The 26966-nt window shown below is 39.6% G+C and overlaps 2 protein-coding genes across 6 annotated transcripts in view; one reads left to right on the top strand and one right to left on the bottom strand.

The window, feature by feature from the left end:
- The window catches only part of LOC141906710 (transcription factor CP2-like), a 28558-nt gene extending 12276 nt beyond the window's left edge, over nt 1–16282 (bottom strand). For 2 of the 5 annotated variants that reach the window (XM_074796018.1, XM_074796020.1), the window contains exons 1-7: nt 9390–10071; nt 7001–7066; nt 4781–4852; nt 2837–2913; nt 1948–2015; nt 938–1043; nt 152–411 (exon numbers count right to left, since the gene is read on the bottom strand). In XM_074796018.1, the coding sequence (XP_074652119.1) occupies nt 152–411; nt 938–1043; nt 1948–2015; nt 2837–2913; nt 4781–4852; nt 7001–7066; nt 9390–9538 (798 nt within the window). In that variant the 5' untranslated portion in view covers nt 9539–10071. Of the gene's footprint in view, nt 1–151; nt 412–937; nt 1044–1947; nt 2016–2836; nt 2914–4780; nt 4853–7000; nt 7067–9389; nt 10072–14692; nt 14829–16015 lie in introns of those variants that run through there. The other 3 variants (XM_074796019.1, XM_074796022.1, XM_074796021.1) reach the window with 3 other exon arrangements.
- Nucleotides 16283–16527: 245 nt separating this feature from the next.
- Nucleotides 16528–26641, top strand: LOC141907284 (GTP-binding protein Rheb-like). Its single transcript, XM_074796887.1, has 8 exons — nt 16528–16713; nt 17864–17935; nt 18021–18088; nt 18562–18644; nt 19361–19414; nt 19987–20034; nt 20123–20204; nt 21268–26641. Exons 1-8 carry the CDS (start codon nt 16665–16667, stop codon nt 21355–21357), a joined length of 546 nt encoding a protein of 181 aa, XP_074652988.1. The 5' UTR covers nt 16528–16664; the 3' UTR covers nt 21358–26641.
- The last annotated feature ends 325 nt before the right edge of the window (nt 26642–26966 follow it).

Below are 26966 nucleotides of genomic sequence, written 5' to 3'. Positions count from 1 at the left end.
AATCAAACGAAATTTACCAGCCAAATAAATAACAGGGAAAATCCCTATTTTACGATCAAAAAGATTTTAAGTCAGGTTGTGAAAAAGTTATCTCGACAAAATAGGCTGCTTTGCCCCCCCGGATCCGGCCCCGAGTATCCGACCTGAATACCTTGAATACTTTAATCTGCGACGAGGCAGAATGTATGAGTTCGCCGATCGAGCCGTCCTGCGGATGAGTGTACGTATCGACCTGGATACGGAACGGAACGCCCTTCTCGCCGCCGTGTTTCTTCGGCGTGAACTCCGTGCTGATGCAGTGAACGCGCACGAAGATACCCGTGTCGATCTTCGGGTCCCAGATGAACTCGGCGGCGTTCAGAACGTTCGGGTCGACTTTCATGTCGATCGCGCCGTACGACAGTGGAATATCTGAAATCATATCGAAACCGATGATGCATGGAACAAGGCTAAACTAAAATGATACCTTTTAAAAAATTTTTTTTTAACATCCTCAACCCGCTAAGCGCCACGCAGGTCATTATAAGGAGGTTCGATGTTTCTTTTTCCCAATTGGGGAGAGACTAGAGAAGAGCCTTCGACCAAGAAACTCTGTCACCACCGGGGGATCGAACCCATAAACCCCGGATTGACGAGACCAATGACCGGTGGCTTAAACCACTCGGCCACTCTTTAACCACTTAAACCACTGTTATAAACCCACAATATCAAGTAAAACAACTGTCATTGTTTTTTTCCACACGTTTCAGGCAAAAACCTTCCACCAGCTTCAGAGCTTATTTGAAAAAATTGGAGAAAAAAAGATATTTTTTCGAATGAACTCTGAAGACGAGTGGATGGATTCTGCCCTAATGGTAAGGAATAAAACAATAACAGTTGTTTTGATTGATTGCAGGTTTCTCCTAACATCAGGAGTTACTATCTCCACATCTCTCACCTATATCGAATATGCGATCACCGGGCCGCGTTTGTTTCCACGTTTCGAGTTGTTCCTTCTCCATGAATTGAAGACGACGATCGTGAAATGTCACTCGTATGACGCTCTATAAGAAATTTTTTTTTTTCTTGAAGTGAGAAAATATCAAAAACACCACGTAGTTAAAGCGTTGAGTTTCGGATTCCACCTAGAGATCATCATCAAAACTATTCAGGGTTTCCAGTGGTAAGACCAGGATAAAAAGAAGTACTACGAAGGAGTTTTTCCACGATTTTAGACTTAAAAGGAGGGACTTTTGGACTCGGAAAGAAGTACTTTCCAGTAAAATGAGGGGCCCTCAAGAACATTTTCGCAATGCCTCTGCCGGAATACTAGTCATATAGACCAGTCATACATTTCAGGGTATAATTCCGTAACACTTTTCTGTATGTTCAATCTTACTGATAATTGAATTACCAGGCCCGAGTAATAAAATACTTCAACAGTTGAATTCGCGACAAAATTGCGCGCGGAAATTACATAAGAATCAAATTTGGAAGGACTTTTTGATCAAAAGGAAGGACTTAGAGTCAAAAAGAAGGACAAAGATGATGTTTGTCCAAACTTTTTCCAAAAGAAGGACATAGAAAGACTTGGAAGGTGGAAACCCAGAGTCCTATTACACCTCAAGCCGCCAGGATCCACCCGACTCTTTTTCTGTCTGCTACACAAAAACTTTATGTCAAAAAGAAGGACAAAGATGATGATTGTCCAGAGAGAAGGACGAAGAAGGACTTGGAAGGACGGCTGGAAACCCTGCTATTATCTATAGAAAGAGTTCGAAACATCGTGTGTCTTATTTTCAATTCTTGAGTACGGGTAACAAATTTCGCTATTCAATATTTTAAATTTCGTTTATAGCGAACTTATGATCTATTCTCAACGTCAGAGTGTGCGTCTAAATGACGGCCGAATGCATCTCCAGGATCGGCAAGATTTACCGCAATTAGTAATCATCGAAGATATCTTACCCTGTAATACTGTCCCTTACAGTCGGACAGATCGCCGAGTTTCTTGATCTTCACTTCGTAAGACTGTCCTGTGAAAACAGTAATCAATAGTTAATACAATATACATCTATACCATCTGTAAAATACGACGTATCTCGAAGCTGAACTCTTACACCAAAATTTTTATAGATATCACTACTCAAGGGACCATTCATTTATTATGTACGCATAAAATTTGAATTTCTCAACCCCCCTTTCCTCTCTGTACGCAAAATCGGCCATTCTTTCATATACATTAAGCATCACGATACGCAATCGCACTGACCCCTCCTCCTCCCTTGATGCGTACGTAATAAATGAACGACCCCCAAGCGAACGAAGAATCTTGACAAGATTCTGAAAATGTTGTCATCTTTTTTAAGTGATAAAGGTCAGAGAGATCCCCCAATAACGATCCCAGATTGATAAATTCTACATCAGAACGATTATATTTGAGGAGCGACGTTTCGGCTAGCAACTGTTAGCCATCATCAGGCGTACTGACTTATTTCCTTACGGAGTCTCAAATCTCGGTATCAAAGGTCTATCTTCAAGACGGTTTTTTAAATTTTTTAAAATCTTTTTTTACACCCATAACCCGCTAAGCGCCACACAGGGCATTATAAGCAGGTTCGATGTTTCTTTTTCCCTATGGGGGGGGGAGACCAGAGAAGAACCTTCGACCAAGAAACTCTGTCGCCACCAGGGTTTGAACCCATAAACCCTGGATTGACGAGACCAATGACCGGCGGCTTAAACCACTCGGCCACTGCGCCTCTCCTTCAAGACGGTTCAATTAGCCCTGTATTGTTCAAGCTATAAACACGATAGCGCTCGACGAAAAAATGAACAAATTACGAACGTAACGAACCTTGATTTAGATAGGTGATTGTTTCTTCGTTCATTTTTGTCGCCGGGGACGTGGCCGCTGACATGATGTATTGAAACCTGTAAACGAGAAAAAATATCGAAAATATTTATGGTACGAGAACCAAATTTTGTAACTGAAAGGTCATTGGTGCATTTATTTTTGGTACTAGTGCCGGAGATATAATTTGAAAGTGTTTCGAAATCCCACTCCAGTGCGATGTATAACAGGCATGGTGTTGTCTACATTGCAGTGCGGTGTATCGCTAGTTACTGATATTTCACGATGTTTGACTGGAGCTGCCATATTCAATAGTAATTGATAACTATTACTTATATTTACATTGATACACCTTGATGCGGTGTATCACCCGATTAATACACCGCACTGGATTTAGGTTTCTGTAAATTGTAAAGTACGTAGGGGTCTCAATCTGTAGCCTGTAAGAATTTTTCACGAGGCATTATCAGTTGAAAATGAACCGACACAAGACACTAGACATTTTATCAGCACATTTTCACTCAGTGGTTACAGGGAAGGTTTCAGGCAACAGATATCAACTAATAATCAATTAAGAAATGGTGAGTGATTACTTTATTTTGACAGGCGTGAACAAAATCTGTTGACGTAGTAGCGTTATCAAACTTTCTAGCTCATGGTAGAAAAAGGTTTACGTGAACATATTTTCCTCGCTGAAATTACGATCGTAAAATTTCCTGAATTTCTCGTCGACAGATCACGATTTCCCCGAAAACAGCTTCGATTTCATCTCTGATCAATTTGCTGTTATCGTTTATTAGGATTTAAGCAGCGAAATCAACCATGTTAGATAACTAATATTCATATGGACAGGGCACGCTATGTCTCAGTGATGCCAGTTATTTCACCAACAGGCGGCGTGCCTAAGAAAATGATGACTTCACAAATCTTTAATCCTCGGGCTGCAGTTGCTGGTAGGTTGGTTAAAGACAACCGGATAAAATCAATAGCAACAGTGAAGTTTGAATTGTCACTATGTCAACTATGCACCGATTAAATCTGAATCCTGGTAAGTCTTTTGAGCAACTGGCCCAAGAATTTTAGCCGTGTATGATGTAATCACACGTTTTCGGATAAATCAGATCTTTACGGTTCATACATATCACACAATTTTCATGCATCTTCTATCTTCATTATAGGGAAATAAGAATAGATTTCGATTAACTCGGAAAGCATTGATGTCCTACTGCACACTAGCGCCACCAGGGCAAACTTCGGTTATCGGAGTTAGTCGACTATTTGCAAAATAAACGAAACCGAACGTCAGAAACGTAGTCGGAGCTATCGTCCTGAAATTGTCGACCACACTACTGAGTACGGTCGTTTAAAGTTCGACCTCGGTCCAAGATGGTCGACATTGCGAAATAGTGCGGTTCGGTTATTAGCTCTGAACCACTAGTCCACGAAGGGGTGGCCACTCCATCCAGTTTTCATCTAAGTCGGATATACTATATGATATGTAAAACAGAGTGACCCCCATTTTTCTCCATGACTATTCCCTGACATGCAACTTAATAAGATAAAAACCCACTATCTACGGATTAAAAGAATTTTCATAACCAAGAATTTAATTAATCGAACAATCTGAAATATATAAAATACACGACGTTTCGATCTCACCCTAGAGATCATCGTCAAGTGTGGATGCACGTTGTTTTCCCTGACTTGATCCACTAAAAATCCAATCAATTAACGCATAAGACATGGACAGAAACCGATTGATTATATGCGCGATCTAGCAATCTCAACAAAATTCCACGACTGATTTCCATGTTAGCGGCCACCCAGTACTAACTACAAAAACCGAAGTTTGCCCTAAAAGTGAATTGTCAATTGATTCCTGATTAGATCATTAAATCTTGCATAAATCATCAGTGAAGCTTGTTATAAATGATTTTTTCTCGATACCTGGAACCGTACGCGACGACTTGTTGAAATACATTCGACGATGCTGCCCTTAATGTATTTTCAGCTGAAGAGCTACAATTAAAAACTGTCATTTTACTAAACTTGCCTCAAGCCCTAAACCCTTTCAGGGCTGACTAATTAATTCCCGAAAGTGCTTGAGATAATTTCACAGTTTAAAAAAATTCCACCCCAGTGCGTTGAATAAAGGGCAGCCCTCTATATTGTGTCTACACTGCAGTGCGGTGTATCATTAGTTACTAAAATGCTTGACAGGTGTAGCCATTTTTCAACAGATATAAAAACATATTACTAATTACATCAGCACAATGCGATGCGATAATATCGGTCAAGTCCATGACCGATTTATACATCGCACTGAGATGTAGATGCATTGAAAGGGTTAAAAAGTCGTAGAAAAGAGTCGAAACCTAAAACAATTATTTTTAGGAAACTGTTTGTTGTAAAATTTTTTTCTAAGCAGTCTAATATAAAGCATGCGTGCAAATTTCTGAAAATTTTGAATTTTTTCACTTCTTTCCAAAAATCGCCAAATTCTATTTCTGAGAGGATAGGGTATGGGGAAAAAATCCAGACACGTAATTTTTGGGATTTTTGCTTCAAATGAAAATTAAAAACACTGTATCCACGAAATAAAAGTGATGATATGGCCGAAAGGGTTCTCAAGTTAATGCAAATTTTTTCGAAATTTTGACCTGGCAATATCTCATCAAGCATTCAAAATAGACGCGTCATTTTGGTCTTGTTAGCCTTGTTTCTACGTGATTGTTTCGCTCCGCCCTGTCGTCAACAACATTCACTAAATACTACAGTGCTCTTGTACTTATATCAGTAATTACAAGCCGAGTCAGTAAAATAGCGTGGGGTTTATCGCTCAAGAACTACGATCAGCAGATCGCCTGATTTCTTTAGAATTTCCGATCGGGCCCGCAAAGAATTCCAGTTTGTTTTACGCACGTCATTAGCCGATAGCGATTTTCTAGATTAGCGGCCTTTTCCTAGAACGGCTTGTCGAAAAACATACACGTAAAAGGCCTAAAGAAAACAATACCGCATTCAATCTTATCTCATACGTATACGCGTTATGATAGCGATTAGGTAAAAACACTTAACACGCGATATTTGGTTTTGCGCACCTGAAAAACGATATGCACATGGTACGTAAAACAATTAGCAGTCATTTACTCCTTGCATTGCGCTCATTACTTTTGAGTTACAACCTAAATCCATGCGTAACTCATAAACAATGTACAACTATGTGCAACTATTGAGTATAAACTGACAACTATGTACAACATTTGACTCACAACTGACAACCATGTACAACTATTGGCTATCAACTGACAACTATGTACACCATTTGACTCACAACTGACAACTATGTACAACTATTGGCTATCAACTGACAACCATGTATTGTACAACATTTGACTCACAACTGACAACTATGTACAACTATTGGCTATCAACTGACAACTATGAACAACATTTGACTCACAACTGACAACCATGTTCAGCTATTGGCTATCAATTGACAACTATGTACAACATTTGACTCACAACTGACAACTATGTACAACTATTGGCTATCAATTGACAACTATGTACAACAATAGACTCACAACTGACAACCATGCACAACTATTGGCTATCAACTGACAACTTAGTACGACATTTGACTCACAACTGACAACCATGTACAACTATTGGCTATCAACTGACAACTATGTACAACTTTTGACTCACAACTGACAACCATGTACAACTATTGGCTATCAACTGACAACTATGTACAACTTTTGACTCACAACTGACAACTATGTACAACTATTGGCTATCAACTGACAACTATGTGCAACTATTGGCTATCAACTGACAACTATGTACAACTATTGGCTATCAACTGACAACCATGTATTGTACAACATTTGACTCACAACTGACAACTATGTACAACTATTGGCTATCAACTGACAACTATGCGCAACTATAGAGTTACGATTCACAACCTTGTACAACTATTGGGTTATAACTGACCCATGTGCTGCAACTATTGGGTTTAAACTTACAAACATGTGCAACCATTGAGCTGTGCACAAAGATTATAATCATAAAGTCACAGCTGAAGAAATGGTACAACCGTAAATGTAGCTACATGCAACTTGCTTGACACTAAGTTGCACCTCTGTGTTACTAACTTACCTGTTGATTTTATTGAGATCATCAAGGTGTTCCTGTTTAAACACAGGCAATGCCAACAATGCTTCACTGAAAAAGAGAAACAAATATCATCATTAAATACTTTTCGATATAATCTGTTCATCTGAAAATTGTTTAACATTTACTCCAAAACGACGGGCTGAGGTGGGTTGTAAGACCGAGGGGCAGGAAAAAACCTGCCTGCAAATTCTAACCAATTATCAATTCACGCACCCTCAGACTTATTGCTCCTACCATGTAGGCTGTAAGTCATAGTACAAGATCCAATGGCCCGTACCAGTATGAAACTTAGCATTTGATACCATCCCCAATTTAAGTTATCAATGGAAATGCCCAGAATTACACTTAGGCCCCCCTATGAGGTTTTTTAAACATTTTTCTTCACAGGGCCCCGCAAAAATCGTTCGCAAAAATTCAAGCCCAAAAACAGCTGGTCACGCTCGATCAAGATAGTTAAATTTTCAAAATAATTAACTTCGACTTTTTAAGCTATCGTATTTATATGATATTGTCTAGACGAAACTAAGATTAGTCATTTTTTGGCTCATTCGTTTAAAATGTTGAAGTTGAAAAAAGTGTCCTCGTGAAAGTCATGAAGTCAGTGCGTGCGGTTCATGTGACTGATTTCACGGATGCCTAAAATCAATTTAGTTACAAATCCAACATAAATTAGAGAACATATTCTGAAAAGATTCCTTGATTTCTTGATTGATTTCAATGTTTTTTTACTATTCTATCCTAATAGTCAGCTACAGCAATAATAGAACTTACTTAAGGTGTTTCTACAGTTTTTCGTTTTAAGTGTGGGATTTTGTTTCCATTCAAATAAATCTACAAAATTTGAAGACATATCTAATGAATTTTCTTCTGCCCGTGTGGATATTGGCCCTAGAATATTTCCGGCGTGCTCATGATTTTCGACGCGCGAATATTTCACTTAAATCATCAGAGCGATCATCAGAGGCATTTTTATTTCAATGTGACGATCCAGTTCCACAGTTCAGAGTTAAGATTTAACTCAGAGTTAACTCATTGAAAATGAACTAAGTTTAACTCAGAGTTAACTCTAACTCACAACTGTGGAACTGGATTGTGGAGTGTTTTTTATTTCAGCAATGCGCCTACGATTTCCATACAACGTCCATATACGTATTTAAGGCGAATTTATCTTGTCAAATCAGATTTGATTTTCCTAATCATAATTTGCTAGTCACGCGTAATCTAATCAAATAAGATTTGCACAACAAGATGAATTTGACGCCTTGTTCGAAACGGCTGACAAGAAAATGCTGTCCCACTTTTTAAAATATTATTTCCTATGAATGAGTTTCAGGTTTCTCTTTCCGTTTTGCACATTTATATCAGTTTTTCGAAAAAAATTTGTGCGCCTCCCATCTTCAAATCGTATCTAATCACCTCCAGGGGCGATTTGATGATTTGACAAATCGATTTGAATTTGATGCCGTGTTAAATTAAAAAATTAGACCATATCAAATTTGGTTATGACAAGACGAAAACGATTTTACTTAAAATCGAATTTGATTTGACGTGTTAAATTCGCCTCAAATCAAAGTACCAACGCTGGTACCCAACACAGCAGGATCGCAATTCGCTGCGCTTTGATTCGACTTGCAAGATGCCACCTGCGACAGCAGCGTTCGGCAATATATCAAATATCAAAATGGCGGCTCTTTCAATCGCAGAAAATTCAGGTTACGGGTCATTCAAGGCGATTCGATTTGTACCATGTGATAGTCATCGACAGATATTTTCGATGTTTTGGTAATATTCAACATGAACTTATAGTAAGTCTACATAGAAGTTTAGATATTTCGAGCACCATACGGACAAGAAAAATTGCTAATTGCCTATGATTCAAAATAGGAGTTTCAAGCACCTTTTAAAGCTGCAATTACTGATACCTATCTCAGTGTAGAGTTAACAAATAAAAACCCACAGTTAGGTCCGTAAAACAATATATTTTCTTGACAGTTTCGGAGCTTTAACGAAGCCCCATCATCAGAGGAACAAAAACACTTTTTAAATTTTTTTTTTTTGTATTTTTTTTTTGTGTCTTTGTTCTTCTGATGACGGGGCTTATTTAAAGCTTCGAAACTGTCAACAAAAATATACAGGACCCAGTTCCACAGTTGTGAGTTAAGATTTGACCCAGAGTTAACTCATTGAAAATTAACTAATTTCAACTCAGAGTTTCAACTCTAACTCGCAACTGTGGAACTGGATCCTGTTTTACAAACCTAACTGTGGGTTTTTATTTGTTACCTTTTAAAAGCATTTTTGATTTAGGGAGTTTTTCAAGATTCAAGGAGTCGTACGGACCCTGGCTATATATACGTTACTGGTTACTTACAACATACTGTCATCGACCGGGGGCAGGGTAAAGCTGTAATTACTCGAGTTCAAATTATACGACGCCTGATTCAAGAACTGCCCGATCAAACCGTGACACGCGGCGGCCGCTTGGCTGTTACTGTTCCCGATCAAACCGTTCGCGCTCATCGCGAGTGTTCTATATACAACGCCGATTACGAGGAGTAGTCGAAAAACTAATACTGAAACCGTTTTTTGTTTTCACCGGCAGTTTCTAAAAGCGTTAGTTCCGCGAGATGAGAAGATTATGCGAGTATTCGGCGGCGGAAAAAAAATTTCCGTAAAATTTAAAAAAAAAACAAAACTACGATATTTGTGCGCGGATACGACGAGAGACGTTTATAAATACCCTGCGTCAAAAAATGCTGCCTCCGATGAGCGTTAGTCGCGTCCCCGACAGTTTCAGCAATAGACGACTTTGGCGGCGCCGTGCGAGCCCATGCGCACGCGGCAATTAAACAAATGTAGTCTCAGCGGGCGCATCGTAACGACCGGCTCCGATGAATAAACGCCCGAAATTGTGTTTAGAAACTAAAGTTTCCGATGTCGCCGGTGGTGAACTCGCGCGATGAACATTCGAGAAACATAACGCCCGAGATATTACGAGTAAAAAAAAAACAGACTGGATCCGAAAGGTATAAGTCCGATATGCCGACTTATAGGCCTAAATACTCTTAGAATAATGGTTGATAAAAGACATCTACGTCATATATATATATATATAACTTACGACATTTCGACGGGTTGTCACGTGACGCGGACACCGAACAAACCGATTGTTTCAACTGAATTATCAACCCGCGAACGCGCGCTTCTAGGCCGATCCTTATCCGCGCTTATCAAAAAGCACTTCATTTCGTATATATACTAGGCCTGTAGATATTTCTTCGACGCTCTGATAAGACTTGTATAATCTTCCGAAACGCGGCGTAAACCTCAAATATGACGGTTTAATCTGAGGTCAGTCGCGCGAATGATGGCTTGACAGGTCTTAATATAGGTTCGGATGGAAATATACCTTATGATCCTCTGCGGTCACTGACCAGCAGATGGATAGTTCCAATGTTTATGTTTTCAAGCAACAGGTACTTGAAAACATAAACATTTTAGGGGTATTTTAGGGGCCTGAGGTCTCGAAGCCAGAAATTTAGGGTATTTTAGGAATTTTAAGGTATTTTAGGAATTTTAGGGGCTGTAGGAGCCCTGTAACTTAATTTGATGGGGCTCAAAAAGAGATACATTCTCACCAGGAGTTAGCCGAAGAGGAGCACGTTGATTGTTGACGAAAAAACGATTCATAATAATACCAACGATAATAGTAATATCTAGAATCACGCCTTGCGACCTAAAATTTCGAGCCCCCCTCGGCAATTACTCTCTCCCTCGAAAGCCGCGGGCCACGTATCTGGTCATTCTAATAAACAAGACTATACTAAAAGAATATAGGACATCAAAGTGTATGTTTGATGCTCCTTAAGATGATAGACACTATAGCCACGATCGGACGAGCATGTTTGGCTCGGGGTAAATTTGGCCCGGAACTACCAAATGGACTTGTGCATGTTGGGCCCGGGCCTCACTTCACTTTGTCACTTTAGAGTCATTAGTGAGTGGTTTGCGTGAACACGATCTTTTATTAGACACGGGCCAAATTTAGATTTAAGGCTAAATCATCTCTGCATGATCGCGGCTTACGTTCGACTTAAAACATGGCTGAACATAAACCTAACGCATTTTTAATTGATTCAGCTGTGGTAGGGACGTAACTTGCCTGAAGGCGGTTTTACAGATGAATAATTGATTTATGCCGAATTCAAAGCATTCTCTACGGATGATTTGGCACGGTTTAGCGCGGTGAGGTTTAAACTAAAGTAAACATAAACAAGACTTTAGACGCGGAAAATGTATTGAAAAATGCACTGTTTTATTGAATTGCGCCCATGATAGACGTTGTAACTGGTCATTATGATTTGTCAAACCATTACAATATCACTTGTGTTACTCATGCACTAGGACATGTCAAATGTCTAGAACATGTCATATGTCCCAAAAGTGACGTGCACTTGATTAACTGATCATATTAGCACTACACATGATGTGACAAAGATTTTCAGATGGCTCGTGGGACTAAACCAAAAAGTAGCAATCGGCGGCACATTTATGACATTTAAGTGCAAGGCGAGTACAAAATCAGGGACCAGTCGCTCAAAAGTTGGTTAAAGATAACCAGTGGATAGATACCATAGTAACGATAAACTTTTAATTGTCACTATGTCAACTATCCACTGGTCAACTCGAACCAACTTTTGAGCAAGCACAAAATCGGGACCTTAACATTTTTTCCTCCACAAACTAACGCTTAGTCGACTCCTTTAAAACCATTTTTCGTGATTTGCTTAACCCGCAAACCTTTGAGTAGGCGTAATGGAAACTCAAATTTACTACGATCATAGCTTATCAAATAAAAATGCCTTGAACTCGAGATTTATCAACAGATATCCGTTAAATGGAACCGCTTTACGCGAAAAAGGGGGCACAAGGACACCGGGTTCACCTTCGAAAAATCCCTGCAAAAATTTCGTAACGCGAAAAACCGCAACCGCGGTATTGGCAACGAGCCAACGTGTAGTATTCGAACACTCGTTTTCGCGTAAACAGGACGTCTGGCAAATCGCCAACCGATCGTGGTCAGCGCTATATATCGAAAGTGTTTATGGAAAATTATCAGATCGCGCGTACATCGTCGAGTGATCGCAAATATTGATTGAGATAACGCCTGCCGGAGATCGACGTTTCGGGTCCTTTTGTGTGGTTGAATAAAAATACGAATTTAGGTCGTATAAATGCGCGCGCGCGAGCTTATCAAATATCAGGCACTACTAACGGATGACACAGATGAAACTGTGAGCTTGTCATGGATTTAACCCTTTCAATGCTGGCTAATCAATACCCTATAGTGCTGGAGATAATTTGAAAATTTTAAAAAATTCCACCCTAGTGTGTTTAATAACGAGAATACCACTATAGTGCGTCTACACAGTGTATCGTTAGTTACTAGTATTTCACTATGTTCGACAGGTGCTGCCATTTTTCAAGAAAGATAATTACTAATCACTAATTACATCAATACACCGCAGGGCGGTGTACTAGCAAAATCTATCACTGATTTGTACACCGCACTGCGCTGTAGACGCACTGAAAGGGTTAACCTTACCCATTAGCACTCAGGAATTTAGCTATGTAGTGTCTATTAGTGTCTATTACTCCTCAAAGATTTCAAGGGAAAATTGACATCAATCACGATACAGAATCAGCTCCAGTTTATTTTCACGTATTGCAAGTTCAAGTTCATTTTGTTTGTAAACACACTATGCTTTCATATGATATAAGATTTGATGAGGCAGGCCACCAAAATGCGGACATTTTGCCCAGTAGACCTTGGATATAAGTGAGCGCTCAGATCCGTCATGTTCGTACCCCAAATAGCCTACTCGAGAATTTCGCACAGGAAGATGTTGATTTCTGTACGGGATTTTGATGTCTTGTTCATCCTCTGCTTATGGATTTGAATCCCACTGTGTATAACAGTTTTTGTGTGGCAGATAAGGAGTTAAAGCTGATTTGGGCGGCTTGAGGAATAATCTAGGTTAGAGTTGATTCTCCTTGAGTGAAGCTTATCCCAGAACTGAGTTTCGTAGATGTGGGGCCAAAATAGTCCTAGCCAGAAACATTTTGTGTTCTAATTAATGAATTATTATACCTTGGTTTTTCATTTTTACTAAGGTGGTTGATAACCTGGTTAAGGATTTAACCCACCCCATGAAAAAAGTGTCAGGGTGGATTCGGGGGGCTTGAGGAGTAATAGGCTAAATGAATTGTTACCTTTGATGAACGGCCAGGCTGCTTAGGGTACGGGGAAACCACACCCAATTGGAAAGTGGTTCGAAATGCTCGACAATCTGACATTTTGAAAATTCAACGCCCCCTGGTGAACATATACAGAAACAACAACCTCGAAACTCACCACAATCATAGAAGATTTCACGAGCTACAACTTTGCAATTGAATGCGGTAACTAGATAGATCCCAATAAAAATGGAAATACTATATAATTTCACCATTTGACACCTGCTAGGACGAAAGTCCCAAATGGGCCATCCTTGCTTGCCAGGGGTCCAGTATCACTCCCGAACTCGCTTCCACCAGCCCCCTGGCCTCACGAAGCGTGATTTCATTACTGGCGCTGTTGCGCATGACGTCATATATCGATTTGCGAAATACTTTGGTCCATTTAACGGGAAAACCAACAGAAGTCTACTGTCGGTTTGTTACAAGCGCTGTGATTGGTACGACCGGATTCTGGTCGGCTAGTAACGACTCCAACGACTCGTGAGGTCAAGGGGTTCGGGGAACAGCTTTAGCGTAGTGGGTTCGAATCCCTTGACGGGTGAAGATGCAAATAGGCTGGAATGGTAACAAAACCGCATTCGTAATTGAATACCCAATTATACTTGTGACGATGGGTCCTACGGGGATTATATAAAACAATTCTAAACAATCTTCAAAACTCAGACTGATCCAGCAGCCGATTGTACCGCAATACAGTGTACTAGCCAAGTCCATCACCAATCTATACATCGCACTGTGGTGTAGCTGCACTGAAAGGGGTTACCCAGTCGTACATCCGTCCTCGGCCTCAGTGCCTGCTGAGGGCGGATGTATGACTGGGTTTCCCCTTTCAGTGCATCTACACCACAGTGCGACGTATAAATTGGTGATGGACTTCGCTAGTACTCCGTATTGCGGTATATCGACGTGAGATGAATAATAAGTACAATTTCTATCAACAGATGGCAGCACGTGTCAAACACGGTAAACATCAGGAACTGATGAAAGCAGCGTAAACGCGGTATGCCTTGTCAGACAACGCACCGGGGTGCAATTTGCTGAAAATTTTCATATCATTTCCAGCACGAAGCAGGGACGAATCTAGGAAATTTTGAAGGCCGGTGTCCATAAGAAAAGGAGACATTATTAAGATATTCCATGGACTATTATTGAGGTCCACCTTTGTTATTAGATATTTTTGAAAAAATACGTCACGAAAATATGTAATTTCCAAAAAGATCGGTGAAATTTACAGGTTTTAATGATGATCTTTGAATTGATAAAAGGGGCAACGTCAATGTGAGGGCAGGGATCCGGATCCACGAGACCGCCCCTTAAATCCGCCCCTGTTAAGGGTAACAATTAGACGAGCACTGAAAGGGTTTTAATACATACCTCATATTATACGCGTTAGCGCCGATTTCGACGCCGAGTCCGGACAGCGAACCATCGAAATCAGCCGCCAAACCTCCGTCGATATCGTGCCACGCCCTATCGTTCATCAGAATCGAGATCTCGTTGATTTCCGAATCTGAAATTATAACGAACTAAAATTCTATACGTAAAATCGAAAATTCATGAAGACTTAACCCTTTCAGCGCGTCTACACCGCAGTGCGGTGTATAAATCAGTGATAGATATTGCTAGTACATTGCACTGCAGTGTATTGCTGTAATTAGTAATTGTCTCTCTTGAAAAATGGCAGCACCTGTGAAAAATAGTGAAATACTAATGTCTATTTATTAATTGATGAGACCTGTTTTTCTTGGATATTTTGCTTACTTGTTGGGGTACATACCTCATTTATGTCTTAACAGAATGCCAAAAATCGCGGACAACAACTGAATATCCGATATATTTCCAGTTCTGTACCAATTAGATGGATTGGCAAAAAGACTCCTTAAGTCCAATTGAATGAGAGAGAAAATCCTCGATTTTGTGAAATTTCTTGAATTTTTACATTGTCACCATGCCTACGAAATGAAGTTATTTTTCTTGTGGGGTCTCAACAACTAAATCAGGGTGGCGTAGGCATGGTAACAATGTTCAAATCCAAGAAATTTGACAAAATGGAGGATTTTCTCTCTCATTAAACTGGACTTAAGGAGTCTTTTTGCCAATCCATCTAATTGGTACAGAACTGGAAATATATCAGATATTCAGTTGTTGTCCGCGATTTTTGGCATTCTGTTAAGACATAAATGAGGTATGTACCCCAAAAAGTAAGCAAAATATCCCAGAAAAACAGGTCTCATCAATTAATAAATAGACATTAGTAACTAATGATATACCGCGCCGCGGTGTAGACGCACTATAGTGGTATTCCTGTTAATACACCGCAGTGCGGTGCACTAGCAAAATCCATCACTGATCTGACCCCCTTTTCGAAATAGCTTAACTTTTCAAGTTAGGCTACTATGTAGGCCTAATCTAAATGCTCACGATTTTTCTTGCCAATTTGACTAGTCTTTTAACTCTAAAACGATTCATTTAGAGCCTGGAAAACGTCTCTAAAGCCTCCAATTTTCAAAAAGTTTTTTGGGAGAGGCCCACCGAACACCCGACATTACGCATGTGTATCCTGGATTGATGCTTATTCGAACCCCCTACCTATGAAAATTCCTGGGGACGTCTATGCCATGTCGCTGATAGATTACAGCAGCATTGTTATTGTGAGGGCTTAATTTTGGTAGGCCGACTTGACAACATAATACAAACCTCCACTCATGGCTCATCAGTTGAATTCTTCGCCTTCACAGCTTGGTTCCTTCGACTTCTTCAATTCAACCCTTTCTTTTTTATCAAATATATTGCACCAATATATTCTTCTATATCTGTTAACAATCCGTTAAACGAGCGGGAAATTACGTGGATTTTGCGACAATATTCTTAAATTCTATCCCAGACCGTATTCATCGTTGAAAAACGCGAGTGAATGGAAAATTTAGGCCCAAAAAATGGATAAAATGTTCCGTTTCGCTCTGACTGATGATGACACTTGGACGGGGAATACCTGTCGCAAAATATTCGACATTCTTGAAAAATTCTAAAAGCGAAATTTATTTACTAAAAAAATCGTCTCAATTTCTCTAATTAATTCTACTTCGGTCATAAATTTTAGATTAGATTTGCGAAAATCTAATTAGCGTTGTATGAATTGTCGTAAAAATGATCGCTGCCGTATGTAGGAAGCTACTTCCGGGTTAGAAAAATAATTTCTTTCGCGAAAATTTCTGAAAATTTCCATCAAAATTTCTGCGAATTTCCGTTTCTCGTTGCGTCGACGGAGAAATGTGATTGGATTGAGTCGTGAATTTATTGAATATCGAAGATTTCGCGAGCGTTGTTGGTGTTGTTTAGAGCCGTCATGCCGCCCAGACAGAGAAAAATAGCCATCATGGGATTCCGATCCGTCGGTAAGTAAGAAGAGGACCACACTCACTGTAGCTAAACACTCACAGAAAACATTCACAGTCGAATCATTTTATTTTCCCTTGTCACACTAGACCGGATGTCATTCTTTACAATTCAGATATCGGGTTTTATTCTAGCCCGGGTTTTTCCATATAGTTCTTCCGTGATTTACCTCAGCCTCTGCTGAGCGATTATACAATGAGCGATCTGATTGGCGCTGTAAGTTTTCGCAAGGCAAGGCTGCGCGCCCGGTCTAATGTCTATTTCGATCTGACTTGAGAGCATTCCGGGTGGCCTAGCTCACTCAATTTTGGTAGTACATACCTGATAAAGGTCTTGGTAGGACAAGAAAGGACTGGCAGTCGACCTAAAACATAGATTTTTAATCCACTTTAAACTGTATTGAAGGATATCCAATAAGTCTTTATTGAAAGGGGTTCATGAGAGAAAAGAGACTCCATGATTTGAAAGTTTAACCCTTTCAGTGCGGACTAATTACTACCCTATACTGCTGGAGATAATTTGAACATTTTGAAAAATTCCACCCTAGTGTGTTGAATAACGGGAATACGACTATAGTGCGTCTACACTGTGGTGCGATGTATCGTTAGTTACTAATATCTCACTATGTTTGACAGGTGCTGCCATTTTTCAGGAGGGATAATTACTAATTACTAATGACATCAATACACCATAGTGCGGTGTACAAGCAAATCTATCACTGATTTATACACTGCACTGCAGTGTAGACGCACTGAAAGGGTTAACAATTTCACTCCATACTGTTACATATTGTTAAACTTTCAAATCATGGAGTCAATTCTCTACATTTAACCCCTTTCAGTGAAGACTTTTGAGATATCCTTCAATACAGTTTCAAATGGATTAAAAAATGATGATTTAGGTCGACTGCTTGTCCTCTCTGGTCCTATTAAGACCTTTATCAGGTATGTACTACCAAAATGAGCGAGCTAGGCCACCGGGAATGCTCTCAAGTAAGGTTGAAATAGACATTAGCGTGGCCCTCGCCAGGGGTCGTGCCTTGGCTGAGTGTAGCGTCCCAAGTGTAGGTTCAAATCCCTGTCGAGGGACGATGGCATTGCGAGCCCATACCCCATTGACTCAGAATTTATTTAAATCTCTCTTTCTCAGGTAAATCATCACTAACTATACAATATGTAGATGGTATGTTTGTAGATTCATACGATCCGACAATCGAAAACAGTAAGTTGATCGTTTAAACTCCCGTCGAATTCATCATCATTTTACGTCGACTGAGTTTTCGGTATCGTATAATTTTCTTTTGTAGCGTTTTCTAAAGTTTGTAAGATCGGTAGCCAAGAATATCAGTTACAGCTCGTCGACACAGCCGGCCAGGTACGTATTAACAGCGCGAATCAAAATGTTAACCCTTTCAGTGCGTCTACACCGCAGTGCGGTGTACGAAGCAGTGATGGATTTTGTTAGTACATCGCACTGCGGTGTATTGGTGTAATTAGTAATTAGTAATTATCTCTATTGAAAGATGGCAGCACCTGTCAAACATAGTGAAATACTAGTAACTAACGATACACCGCACCGCGGTGTAGACGCCTTATAGTGCTATTCGCATTATTCAACACACTAGGGTGGGATTTTTCAGAATTTTCAAATTATCTCCAGCACTATAGGGTATTAATTAGACAGCACTGAAAGGGTTAAATTGCAATGAATTTTTGCCAGGCAAAATAATTTGATGCGACTCTAGATTTCTTAAAAACTCCCTCTAAACGGTAATTGTTTTTAAACGAGAGCGCGAAACTACTTTAACTCGTGCAAAATGTCTGAATAATCGGTTTATTTTATTTCAGGACGAGTATTCCATATTTCCGCAATCGTATTCTATGAATATCGATGGTTATGTTTTAGTATATTCCGTAAACTCGATGAAAAGGTAACAATTTTACGTTCTTTTTTACCCATCGGGTCTTTGTTCATCTATCTGACGCTATCATCAGTGGCATCAGTTTTGATTCAGCCATGTTGTAAGTTCGAGAAACGGTTTTTAAAAGACGTTACTGCGTAATGATGAGTAAAATCAGTTGCGTTCAATCTAGAAAGTTACGCGGTATCATCGGTTCAATAGTCTTCGAAATGAATCAAAGCGTAAAAAAGCCACGTTTTAACCCTTTCAGTGCTGACTTATAAATAATACCCAATAGTGCTGGAGATAATTTTAAAATTTTCATTTATTCCACCCTAGTGTGTTGAGCAACGGGAATACCACTATAGTGCGTCTACACCGCGGCGCGGTGTATCGTTAGTCACTGATATTTCACTATGTTTGACATGTACTGCCGTCTTTCAAGAGAGATAATTACTAATTACATCAATACACCGCAGTGCGGTGTACTAGCAAATTCCATCACTGAATTATACACTGCACTGCGATGTAGACGCATTGAAAGGGTTAAGTGAAGCTAAGAGTGTTTGAAAGTCGTAATTTGGGATCTTGTTCATTTGCCTGAACTGTCTGGAACTTCCAATTTTCTCAACAAAGTCTCAAGATCCATAGACTTCTATCATTATTTCGATTAAACATATCATGTCACTAGTATGTAGGTCAGTGTCGAGCTCATGTTATGAAATTCTGCTCTTTTCATATTTCAGCTTCGAGGTTGTGAAAGTAATTCATGAGAAATTGATTGATATGACGGGAAAACAGTAAGTATGTTTTATTCAAATGTCTACGCAACTGTGGAACTGGGTCCAGAGTCAAATGAAATCCACGCAACTGTGAAACTCGATCCTCAGTCTAATTAAACTCACACAACTGTGGAACTGGGTCCAGAGTCAAATGAAATCCACGCAACTGTGGAACTGGATTCAGAGTCAAATGAAATCCACGCAACTGTGGAACTGGATCCAGAGTCAAATGAAATCCACGCAACTGTGGAACTGGATCCAGAGTCAAATTAAACCCTCACAACTGTGGAACTAGATTCATAGTCAAATTAAACCTGCACAACTGGGGAACTGAGTCAAGTTTCCGATCATTCCCAAGATTAATCCTATCGGATTGTTCATTCAGCTTCATTCAACATGACCATTTCCACAGCCTCTGAAGTGTTGCCCGCACACTGTAAGCAGCCAGCAGGACTCGAACCTACTTGTCACTCGGCACTGATAACGAATGCAACAGCATCATGCTTTATATCATTGAGCGACTGAATCTACTAATAGCGTAGCACTCTCCGTTTTATAGCCTTGATTCAAGCCAGTTTTAACTATTTCAGGGTTCCTTTACTTCTCTGTGGAAACAAAAATGATCTTAGAATGGAAAGGTAAGAATCAGAATGCTCGTACGGTAGCCTTTGTTGAATTGATCAAAACTGTTGTCTTATTCAATTTACTCTGGTTGATTTCTTGTAGAGTCGTTAGTTTTGAAGATGGAAAAAAGGTGGCTGATCAGTGGAAAGCGGCATTTCTGGAAGCGTCGGCGAAAGAAAATCAGGTCAGTCTATCCGTGTGATTGTCAGAGACAATTTAGTGATGTGTTCTGAGTAAGATGTTCCCAATGGAGGGAGGTGTTCGCTATAGTTAGATACAGACCATTCAGCCACTCCTAGTGACGTCCTTCAAACTTCATTCATGGTTCCCACAATACAGGGAAATTGGGAAAAACTTGGGAATTTTGAGATAATTCCCGGCTTGGAAATATTTGGGAATTTGAAAAATTTTCCTCAAATCAGGGAAATATTTGGGAAATTCATTACATTTTGCATATTGCATTTGCCAAGGGTGGCTTTCTTCAGCGATTTCCCTCTTAATTGCCTTTTAATCAACCAATCACCTCTAAAATGTTGACTGTAGCATGACGATATGTGTTCATTTGCATTTGCATGAAATATTATTATTATTTGGCACCTTAGAAAACATTCATTTTTCGCTATAAGGTTGCCTCTCACAGAAATTTGCAATACAGTGTTCAGTCAGTGTATATTGAAATTTGACATAAGGCCTGCGTCGAAACATATAATCAGCGGTGTTGTGTTTAATATACTGAGTGAGGTAGAATATACATTTGGCACCTTAGAAAATGTTCATTTTTCGCTATAAGGAAACATGAGATGTGTATGTGTAGGTGTTCGCAATACAGTATAGGTGTTCAGTCGGTGTATATTGAAATTTGACATTTGTTGTGTCAGGAGAACTTTCACAGAGGTCGGCCGGACTTCGTTTTTTTTTTTTTTCGGGAGTTTAACCCTTTCAGTGCTGACTAATTAATAATCTCTTGTGCTGGAGATAATTTGAAATTTTTTAAAATTCCACCCTAGTGTGTTTAATAATGGGAATACCACTATAGTGCATCTACACTGCGGTGCGGTGTATCGTTAGTTACTAATATTTCACTATGTTTGACAGGTGCTGCCATCTTTCAATAGAGATAAAATCTAATTACATTAATACACCGCAGTGCGGTGTATTAGCAAAATTCATCACTGATTTATGCACCGCACGGCGGTGTAGACGCACTGAAAGCGTTAAACGACAACGTTTTTCTCTCTCTTTTTCAGAGCGTCGCAAAGATATTCTCGTCGATTATTTTCGAAATCGAAAAAGCCGACGGCAACGTGCCGGAGAAAAGCTCGTGTCTACTATCGTGAGCTTACTAATCACATCGACTCAGGTATATTCATGTATTCGGGAGCTTACGGAGCGCGCGTCGTAGGCGGTACGCTGCGCGGTGCCGGAAGATAGAAACGACCGCCAAAAAAAAAAACGATAAAATCATAAACGATATTTACGTGGCCTGACGTAGTTGGCATCGGATCTTCACGAATTCTGTTTGTTTTTATGCGCGCGAGAAATACTTGATGACGAAAATTGATGATGGTAGAATTTTTTATATACCGGTATAAACTTTATTCTGTGTTCTGACGAACGAGGTTTTGGGCGAGTTTTGTGTAAGTTCGGTGGGAATAATGCTTTGGGCTGGTATCGACGACCTGAACTACTCCAATTCAGACATTCGCCGTTGATTCTTGACATTGTTATGAACACTTGCGCGATGATACCTGATAGAATGTATATACTGTCCTGTGCGCCGTGTATTTGTTAGTTCATTTTAATCGCAGATATCTGGTGAATATATATTTATGATAGATACCTAAGTAACGATGAACTTATTATTTTCAATTATCCACCGGTTAAGTCTAGCCAACTTTCGGGCAACAGGACCCGGTTCCACAGTTGTGAGTTAGAGTTAACTCTGAGTTAAATTTAGTTCATTTACAATGTTCTAGAGTCAAATTTAACTCAGAAGTGTGGAACTGGGTCCTGGCCGCTGGATGTTATCCCAGATTTAGATAATCGCTATTTATGATTTCTCGAATTCTATGAATGTTGAATTAAAGTCGTGCATTGAAAGGTAAAAATCTATCAGAACTATCAAGGACCTGGAAATGATAATATTTTTACGTGGAAGGCTAGTTATGAAGTTGATTGAAAATGTTGAAAATGAACTTAATTTTGATTGAGTTGTCCTATCGACAAACGCATGCCATTTTGCAGGTTGGCTGAGGTGGGATGCGTTTTAATAGGTCTCATTGGAGATTGGAATCTGATGACATCGTGAGACTCTGCCACGTTCCTCCAGGGGTGGGGATTCGAACCTGATGACATCGTGAGGCTCTGCCACGTTCCTCCCTCATTGCTTTTTAAATCTCGATGGTTAAAATTAGAGCCACCTTTGATAACCGATAGTTCTAAAATATACAGCGGAACCTCGTTACAACGAACTTCAGGAGACCAGAAAATCTGTTCGTTATAACCGATAGTTCTATATACAGCGGAACCTCGTTACAACGAACTTCAGGAGACCAGAAAATCTGTTCGTTATAACCGATAGTTCTATATACAGCGGAACCTCGTTACAACGAACTTCAGGAAACCAGAAAATCTGTTCGTTATAACCGATAGTTCTATATACAGCTGAACCTCGTTACAACAAACTTCAGGAGACCAGAAAATCTGTTCGTTATAACTGATAGTTCTATATACAGCGGAACCTCGTTACAACGAACTTCAGGAGACCAGAAAATCTGTTCGTTATAACCGATAGTTCTATATACAGCGGAACCTCGTTACAACGAACTTCAGGAGACCAGAAAATCTGTTCCTTATAACCGATAGTTCTATATACAGGGGAACCTCGTTACAACGAACTTCAGGAGACCAGAAAATCTGTTCGTTATAACCGATAGTTCTATATACAGCGGAACCTCGTTACAACGAACTTCAGGAGACCAGAAAATCTGTTCCTTATAACCGATAGTTCTATATACAGGGGAACCTCGTTACAACGAACTTCAGGAGACCAGAAAATCTGTTCGTTATAACCGATAGTTCTATATACAGCGGAACCTCGTTACAACGAGCTTCAGGACATCAGAAAATCTGTTCGTTATAACCGATAGTTCTATATACAGCGGAACCTCGTTACAACGAACTTCAGGAAACCAGAAAATATAACCGATAGTTCTTTATATATCCAATGTGAAATTAATTTGAAATTCTATATTTGTTTAATCAGATGAATCGTTGTTAACGGGGTTCCACTTTGTAAGGAATTTGGTTGTCGAATAACATTCCTTTTACCCTTTTGAAACAATCGTTAATTCTTGCTGAGGGATTTTTTTTCCAGAGCATCGGATTTCATGGTATCGAGTTCGGCTTCGTATATGTATCAGCCGTTGTTTCTCAGTGAAGGGCCTTTTATTAGAATGTAAATAGTGAATAGAATGAGGACAGGCCCGTTGCTGGTTTTAGATTGATAAGATAGATTCTGGATAGAAATAAATCGTTTTTAAATTTTACGCGGGTATCAATGTGCAGCTTCGAGCCCAGGATTGGCTATAGAACTAACATGATCTTAGACTTGTCTTAACATGTTAGATTGGTTAAAGAACTAACATGGTCTTAGACTGGTCTTAAGTTGAAAGATTGGCTATAGAACCAAAATGAGCTTAGACTGGTCTTAAGTTGTTAGATTGGTTTTAAGTTGTTAGATTGGTTGTAGATTATTGGTTATGGTCTTAGACTGGTAAGATTTGCTATAGAACCAAGATTAGCTTTAGACTGGTCTTAAGTTATTAGATTGGTTATACATTATCGGTTATGGTCTTAGACTGGTGTTAATTTGTTAGATCGACTATAATCATAATACTAACAAGGTCTTGGTCTGGTCATAAATCTAAGCCCCGACTATGGAACCGGTTCCTGGGATTGGTTCCATAGTCGAGACTTCTGACCAAAAGACTGGTCGTAAGTTGTAAGATTGGCTATAGAACTAATATGGTCTTAATTCTAAGCCATGACTATAGCACCGGCCCCTAGGACCCCGTCCGACATTCACTGTGTTGTAGCTTGAAGTCTCAACGATCTCTTTTTGAAAATGTGACCTCCATGTTTGTTAGTTCGTTTTCAATTAGAAATGCGTCGGGTAAAGTCCTGCCAGGACTATGCAACTGGCCCCAGGAGTCTGGAGGATCAGTTGTTTTCTCTATTCCTGAGAATAGCGATGAAGTATCAGGGGCCAGTTGCACAGTCGTGGCTTAAGTCCAAAAATGGTCTTAAATCTTAAGACTGGTCTGAAGTTGTTTGATTGGCTATAGAACTAAGTTGGTTTTAGACTGGTCTTAAGTCCGAGCCGTAACTATGCAACCGGCCCCAGATGTCTGAAGGGATGCGGGGTCCGGGCTGTAGATGATACCTACGTGAATGTATTGACTTGTACTCTGTACACGACAGTTTGTATTTGTATAACAATAAACCTTGCCTTACTGGGACACGGCCAACTTTTGACTAATTCGGATCGAAAAAAAAAACATTATTTTTCTCGATTTTCTAACTGCTATCCTTAACTCGTCGAACTGTGGTCAATGTTATCAGGTCCAGTTCCAAAAAAGCAGGGTTTACTGTACAAAGAACCAACTCTATGAAGAGCAGACCTGAAAAACTGTAAAAACGATGTCGAAAAAGTAAGAAAATGTATTTCTTTTGGTGCATACGATATGTGATGTTCTCGTTGTTTGTGAAACATTGGCCGCGATCGCACGAGCATTTTTTGCCTAATTTGGCCCGGAACAACTGTTCACACGGGTGCCCAATGGCCCGAACCTGTTAGGCCCGACCAAAACGTCGGACCAGGCCCGAGCCAAATTTCAGCACGAGACAAATGATTGCAACTGGCACCGGAAATGATCCACTTCGCTTTGTTTAAGTATTGTATCGAGTGAGTGGTTTACGTGTGAACGCGCTCTCTAATTCGGCACTATAATTGGCACCGATCGGACTCGTGCCATATTTGGCCCGGGCCAAATCGTCTCCGCGTGATCGTGGCTTATGTTCTATTAATTCGGTGAATCATGTTCAAACGAAATAATGGTGCGATGAACTGAAACCTTAGTGTAATAAAGTAGGTACGCAATTGTAAACTCATTCGTCAAAAAATATGTCCCATGATACTTGTGTCTATGTAAAATGGATGCTGTGTTGACAATCTTGTGTCCTATTTTGTGTGAATATAAAAAATCTGCTAAAACTCTTAGTTACCGCTAGTGTCGCACTGGGTCGTAACATCATTTCCAGGGTCCCTACAACTCCTTGAATCCTTGAAAACGCCTTGATTTTTGAAAATATTTTTCAAGGTCCTTGAAAATCCTTTAATTTTGAGAAATATCCATAAACTCCTTGATACTCCTTAAATTCTGGGAAAGTCCTATTGAAGATTTTCAAAAGGTCCTTTTCAGAAGACAGTGTACTCTATTATTCTTCACTGTGTGACTTGTGAATGAAAGTTGTTTCACTTTGAGATTTAGACATGTAAAACCAAAACGGCACACACAACAACTGATCAAAATTTTTTTAGGAAAACGGGGATTTTGTTTTTGAATTTTCGACTTTTTTCCGTATATATGACCGCGAAAACCTCTTTGAATTTTGAAAATTACTCCTTAAAAAGTCCTTGAATTCTGGATACCAGGAATTGTAGGAACCTTGATTTCATTGTGAATGCATCGATAAATATCCTATGAAAAATCGGTTCAATCAACGTTTTAATCTAATCCAGATGTTATTTTAGTTCGTCCGTATAATACGACAATCAGACTCACTGAAGCGCTAAGTAATAAATAAGTCGCGTTGAAACAGGGGTCTGAAAAGTTGAGCGGTTTCATTGTGTCTACACGGCAGTGCGGTGTATAAACGGGTCATGATCGAGATGCAGTAATCATCGCCTTACTCAGATATGGGCATCGACTAACTCGGAATGTAAACTTCGTAAAGTTTAATAAGATAAAAACCCACTATCTACGGATTAAAAGAATTTAAAAACAAGAATTTATTTATTCAATCTAAAATATATAGAATACACGACGTTTCGATCTCACCCTAGAGATCATCGTCAGGTGTCTAGGGTGAGATCGAAACGTCGTGTCTTATGTATATTTTAGATTGAGTAAATAAATAAATAAATTCTTGCTTTTAATTCTTTAAATCTGTAGATAGTGGGTTTTTATCTTATTATCCGTTCACCACGTTTCAGTGTGGTTATCGTTCTTTCATAAAGTTTGTACTTGCTTACCTCGGAGCGAGTAGCTTTGTGTTACGCGTGTGCGAGTTAGTCGAGGTGGTTTTCTGCATTTCATAAACCAAATTATGTTCATCAGTACCAAAAATATACGCCGGATTAAAGTGAGGTTTAATGCAATACTTTGTAATCTTGCACACACTGTATATCTTCAACAGTATGAGTTTAAAGCTCACACTGTTGAGTCTGTCATCTTTAATTTGTCTTCATTATTTCTTGATAAAAATAATCAGTTTGGTGAATGGAACACTGCGTGTTTGAATATGATAAATTGTGTACAGTTTATGTAGACTATGACTGGAAATACGAAATAAATTGATTATAGTTCAATAGCTGTCTCTATTTTCTTCCGATGTTCATCATGATCAAGGTGTGCATGCCAGGGGCGGATCCAGAGGGCAAACTTGATTGCCTTCCTAGATTTAATAGGGCATATTATTGTAATCATAAGGGAAATTGTCTGCACTTGAGTCAGCGAGCCGCGCAGCGGCGAGGCCCGAATTCCATCTGAAAACCACCACTTCGTTTTTGAAAGCATGCCAGGGGCAATTTTTTTTCTCAGAGTTTAAAGAAAAATTTATTACTTTGATTTTTGAGGGAACCTAAAAATTTTGACTGCCTTCC

Source organism: Tubulanus polymorphus, chromosome 6, assembly GCF_964204645.1.
Source record: "Tubulanus polymorphus chromosome 6, tnTubPoly1.2, whole genome shotgun sequence".
Taxonomy (NCBI): Eukaryota; Metazoa; Nemertea; class Palaeonemertea; order Tubulaniformes; family Tubulanidae; genus Tubulanus; species Tubulanus polymorphus.
This window is presented reverse-complemented; position numbering and strand designations above follow the sequence as displayed.

Excerpts from the sequence above, each read along its gene's own strand:
- LOC141907284 (XM_074796887.1), top strand. The coding sequence starts at position 16,665 with ATGCCGCCCAGACAGAGAAAAATAGCCATCATGGGATTCCGATCCGTC. Across the intron at positions 19,415-19,986 it reads ATTGATATGACGGGAAAACA|GGTTCCTTTACTTCTCTGTG; the intron begins GTAAGTATGTTT and ends TAACTATTTCAG. Across the intron at positions 20,205-21,267 it reads CGTCGGCGAAAGAAAATCAG|AGCGTCGCAAAGATATTCTC; the intron begins GTCAGTCTATCC and ends TCTCTTTTTCAG.